Source organism: Mustela nigripes, chromosome 12 (genome assembly GCF_022355385.1).
Source record: "Mustela nigripes isolate SB6536 chromosome 12, MUSNIG.SB6536, whole genome shotgun sequence".
NCBI classification, from domain to species: Eukaryota; Metazoa; Chordata; class Mammalia; order Carnivora; family Mustelidae; genus Mustela; species Mustela nigripes.
In genome coordinates this window covers 142,104,438-142,109,646 of record NC_081568.1, presented here as the reverse complement: position 1 = coordinate 142,109,646, position 5,209 = coordinate 142,104,438, and the positions used below count along the sequence as shown (strand labels likewise).

The following is a 5,209-nucleotide window of genomic DNA, read 5'->3' as shown; positions in this document are numbered from 1 at the left end:
CTGAAAACAGAGCTTTCTACACAGAATACACCTCAGAAAGAACTCCATGGCCGTGAGTCAAAGGTACTGCAATAGGGTTTTCAGTGTTACAGAAGAGTTATATTCTGGGGTCTTTCTTTTTGGGGTGCCCCTCCACTTCCTCTACTTGGATCTACCTCACTTTCCCTCTCATTTCAGACATCTAAGTTCATCCAGGCAGACCCCTCACAATACATGAGGAACAAGTGATTGGCTTATGACAAATGGCCAAGACAATGGTAGCAAGTATTTTCAGCACTTTTTAAAGGGAACCTCAAACTTCTGGAAGCTGAGAGCCCTTGGCACTCTCTCTTCCCAGAGCCCATGAATCTAAGAGACACAGGCGCTGGGCTTCCTTTTGCTTTGGTCAGGAGACTGTATGTCTTCAGTATCCCGGGCCTCACACCATTTTGCTCATGTTAAAGTAAACAAACGTTATTGCATCTATACTGCATGGAAATACCTACTTTTTCCCAGAAAAATCCATCAGAAACTCTTGAATGAATACAAAGATACCTGAGATGCTATTTATACCTCATACTGCCTGAGTACAAAAAACAGTCGAAGCATATGAGACTGTCTTTTCTCATAGTCACCGAGTATCGCCTCCTCCTCCGTTTCTAATTTCAGTCAAAGAGTTTCAGAAATAAAAAGAAAAATAACTGAACAGTATGAGGAGACAGATGGCTCAGCTGATGGCAAAATCCATTTGACTTTTACCACATTGAGAGATGGAGAGCTTGATTAATAGTGGGTCAGCTGGGGAATAATATGAAAAGAGATCCTACTTGGGGAGATGTTTCTTAAATGGATATAAATACCTGAAAATAGCTTCATGTCAGTGTCCCCTGTGGAATCACCAATTTGCACCACCCTTCCTAAATTTGAACCTGCTCAAACCAGCATCAAAGTGTTTCTAGCATTAAGTTGAGCACATGAGCCAATATAAGGCTATTTTAACAGCATCGACTGATGAGGTTAAAAAAAGAAAAATGCAATTGAAAACTTAGTCCCTTTCCCTGGATGGCACTCTAATCTATTACAATTAAGAGAGAGAAAAAGGATCAAAGAGAGTCTGCCTATACAGATTATTGTTAGAATAATAGAACTTCAGATTTGGAAAGAGCCTGAGACTTCTAACCAATTACCTTAAACACACACACACACACACACACACCACACCAACAACAACAAGTAAAATTAATGAGGCTCCAAGGAATGAAGTGATTTTGCTGAGACTACACAGTTTTTTAGCAAAACGTAGGCTAGAACCTTAGAATTATAATCTATTTTGATATCCACTATCTTTTTCACTGACCTTTACTGTGTTTATAATCAGTATCTCACAAGTTTGGTAGAATTATTGTTTTAAGTTGGAGGAGACACTGAACATGAAATTAAATGTGCTTGTACTGTCAATGTATGTGAAATTAAAAATCAGATATCTTAGCGCTAACTCATGTGTATGGCATTATTTAAATGCCATTAAAAAGAACACATCTGAGTCTCCGGCCGCGGGCCTGTGGCGAGCATGGCGGCGTCTTCAAGTGGAGAGAAGGAGAAAGAGCGGCCGGGAGGCGGTTCTGGAGCGGCCGGCGGTAACAGCACGCGAGAGCGACTGCTGTCTGCCCTGGAAGATCTGGAGGTCTTGTCGAGAGAACTTATAGAAATGTTAGCAATTTCAAGAAACCAAAAGTTATTGCCACCTGATGAGGAAAACCAGGTCCTGGAGTTGTTAATTCACAGAGATGGGGAATTTCAAGAACTGATGAAATTGGCAGTCAATCAGGGAAAAATCCATCATGAAATGCAAGTTTTAGAAAAGGAAGTGGAGAAGAGAGACCGTGATATTCAGCAACTACAAAAACAGCTCAAGGAAGCAGAACAAATACTGGCAACAGCTGTTTACCAAGCAAAAGAAAAACTCAAATCAATAGAAAAAGCAAGAAAAGGTGCCATCTCCTCTGAAGAAATAATTAAGTATGCACATAGGATTAGTGCAAGTAATGCTGTATGTGCCCCACTGACCTGGGTTCCAGGGGACCCACGGAGGCCGTACCCAACTTATTTGGAGATGAGAAGTGGATTATTGGGTCAAATGAACAATCCTTCCACTAATGGTGTAAATGGTCATTTACCAGGGGATGCACTTGCAGCAGGCAGATTGCCAGATGTCCTTGCTCCACAATATCCATGGCAGTCAAATGACATGTCAATGAATATGTTACCACCAAATCACAGTAATGACTTTTTGTTGGAACCTCTGGGCCATAATAAAGAAAATGAAGATGATGTAGAAGTTATGTCAACAGACTCCTCTAGCAGCAGTAGTGACTCTGATTAAACACACAAAAGACAAAATTCATACAGAATTGAATACTGTGGGGGCACTTGGGTGACTTAGTTCAGCGTCGGACTCTTGATCTTGGCTCAGGTCACTATTTCAGGGTTTTGAGATCAAGCCCTGCTTCAGGCTTTGTGCTGGGCATGGAGTCTGATTAAGATTCTCTCTCCCTCTGCCCCTTCTTCCACCTCTCTCCCTTTCTAGAAAAACAGAACAGAATAGATTACTATGGAATTCTGTTTCTTAAACAGTTGCAAGCCTGTAATAAATAGCTAGGTCATACTGGCTATAGTGGAATTGTACAACCCATAAAAATCACTGGACTTTAAAGCCAAAAATCATGGTTTCAGTTCTAAACCACTAAGTAAATATTTAAAGAATAATCAAAATTTACTGTTGGGGAAAAAAAAAAAAGTAGTGCCACTCTACCCAGTTATGTTCCAGTTATGTTGGACTTGAACATAGTAGTTCTGGAAATAAAAGTTGAGAGAAATGACCCATGTACATACCACTAATCAGCCCCTGGAATTATTTAGAAAAGCATTCTAAATAAGGGCAGTGGATTACTGAATGTGTATCTTATCTTGAAATAACAAAGCCCTCATTTGAAAGTGAAAGCTGGTAGCTTCTGTCACAACAGGGGAGATTGTCTCAATTTGTACTATCTGTAATTATTGTGATTTTTGTAAATAAACTCACTTTTGTTTGTAAAAAAAAAAAAAAAAAAAAAAGAACACATCTCCTGTAAAAGCTTGGGATTCATTTCTATGTGTGTTAGTTTTAATCAGACTTATTTCTAGATATTGGTCTAACCAGGGGAGACAATTTTTTTTTAAAGATTTTTATTTATTTATTTGACAGAGAGAGATCACAGTAGGCAGAGAGGCAGGCAGAGAGAGAGGAAGGGAAGCAGGCTCCCCGCTGAGCAGAGAGCCCAATGCGGGGCTCAATCTCAGGACCCCGGGATCATGACCTGAGCCAAGGGCAGAGGCTTAACCCACTGAGCCACCCAGGCACCCCCAGGGGAGATAATTTTTAACTGAACAATTGACTTGTGATCATGGGCCAGATAGTTGGTGACAGGGAGTTTTGTGAAACCAAATGTAGTACTGGGTGAAAACAGCCATAGAGGTAAGGATGATAGAACTAAACTTTCCTGGGGAGATAAATTATAAGGAGTGGAAGCACAACAATTTTGACTTCAATTTGAGTTGAAGTACTCAAAAGGTTAAGAGTATTGTGGTTATTTAACAATGACATGTTACATGGATGATTTTCTAGCAAGTCTTCTCTCTCTCTTATTTGACCAGACTGGAGTACTTTTGCAACTTTGTTCAGAGTGCTTGTCTCATTTGCTCAAGAGTGTGATTCCAGACAGACATGCACACACACACAATGTCTCTACCTATAGCTGAGTAATATCAAATAATATCATTTGACACATGTATGCTACAGATCCGTATATGTGGTGTTTTCTCTTTTGTGCATTTGTTATAACTTACAGCAAAGCTTCGCATATATGGTGTGTCAAATCATGTATTCTGTGTTATATCACTCAACTAAAGGAAATGGCTGATATAATATAATTAGTTTCTTTGTGGAGAGGCCATTTGTCCCCACTTAAAAGCTGATCCTCGTAATTTGAATTGAAAATTATTTGTAGGGGTGCCTAGGTGGTTCAGTCTTTAAGCATCTCTCTTTGGCTCTGGTCATGATCCTAAGGTCCTGTGATCCAGCCCCATGTTGGGTTTCCTGCTCAGCGGGAAGCCTGCTTTTTCCTCTCCTACTCCCCCTGCTTGTGTTCCTTCTCTCACTATGTCTCTCTCTGTCAAATAAATAAAATCTTTAAAAAAAAATTTTTTTAAAGGAATTTATTTGTAAAATTGGATTAACCAAATCGTTACATTCCCAGTTGCCCATTTTAGGAAAATTTTATGTTTTGATAGTTCTTTTCTGTCTGAGAAATTATTGATTATCTCTTTATAGTCCCTAGACTGAGATAAAAAAAAGGTTTTTTTCTAAATGTGTATAGAATAGTTTTCCTAAATGTGTATAGAATAGACATATGGGTTAGGAATAGATATGCCTCATAACTCTTTAAATGCTTTAGATTTGTGCATTTTCTTATATGTAAATTTACCCCCTGAAGATACAGAAATCTACCTACAGTTATTGAACTCTAGTTGATATTGTGTATGTCAAAGGATTTAGTGGCCAATGTATTGATTTCCACAAGTTATTCTGAAATGCATCAGAATAAGATGGATTCAAATAAGCATAGTTGCATGGACAGATAGACATGATCCAGCAAAATGTTAACTGTAAAATCTTTGAGGCCTGTATTTGGGTGCTTATTGCACCATTCCATTAACATTTATGAATATTTAAATTTTTTAATGAAAAAAAAATTTACATTAAAATTATTGGAAAAACTTAGATATGCTCAAACCATGGCTATTGTTAGAGAAGTTCCTTCAGGATTCTCCAATCTCACAGCAAACTTCACAGTTCCAGTAAAAACAATCTCCTTACATTTTAAATTTAAGAAATGAGGTGTCACTCAACCAATTTTCAACTCTAATAACTGTGGTCTCAAAAATGGATGGATCTATTACTTCAGGTAGAGTACACCTAATGTTCACCTACCTATAAATGCTTGTTCAGGAAACCAACTCTAATCAACAAGCCAGCCTACCTGCCCCATTAAGCTAGGGATACAGTGAGCATTCACGTTGCTCTGACAGGTTTCAAGGAAGCCAGGGCTGGTAACTCTCTGTCAGCTGCCATGTGAAACGCTGGCATTTTAATTATGCCTTAGTTCAGATTCTTGAGAAGATCTGATGTCAC

The 5,209-nt window shown here is 38.8% G+C and overlaps 1 protein-coding gene across 1 annotated transcript; it reads left to right on the top strand.

Annotated features, from left to right (window-relative positions):
- The first annotated feature begins 1,527 nt into the window (after positions 1-1,527).
- LOC132028040 (mediator of RNA polymerase II transcription subunit 4-like) lies at positions 1,528-3,073 on the top strand. Its single transcript, XM_059416696.1, has one exon. The coding sequence runs from the start codon at positions 1,550-1,552 to the stop codon at positions 2,360-2,362; it is 813 nt and encodes a 270-aa protein (XP_059272679.1). The 5' UTR covers positions 1,528-1,549; the 3' UTR covers positions 2,363-3,073.
- Positions 3,074-5,209: the final 2,136 nt, after the last annotated feature.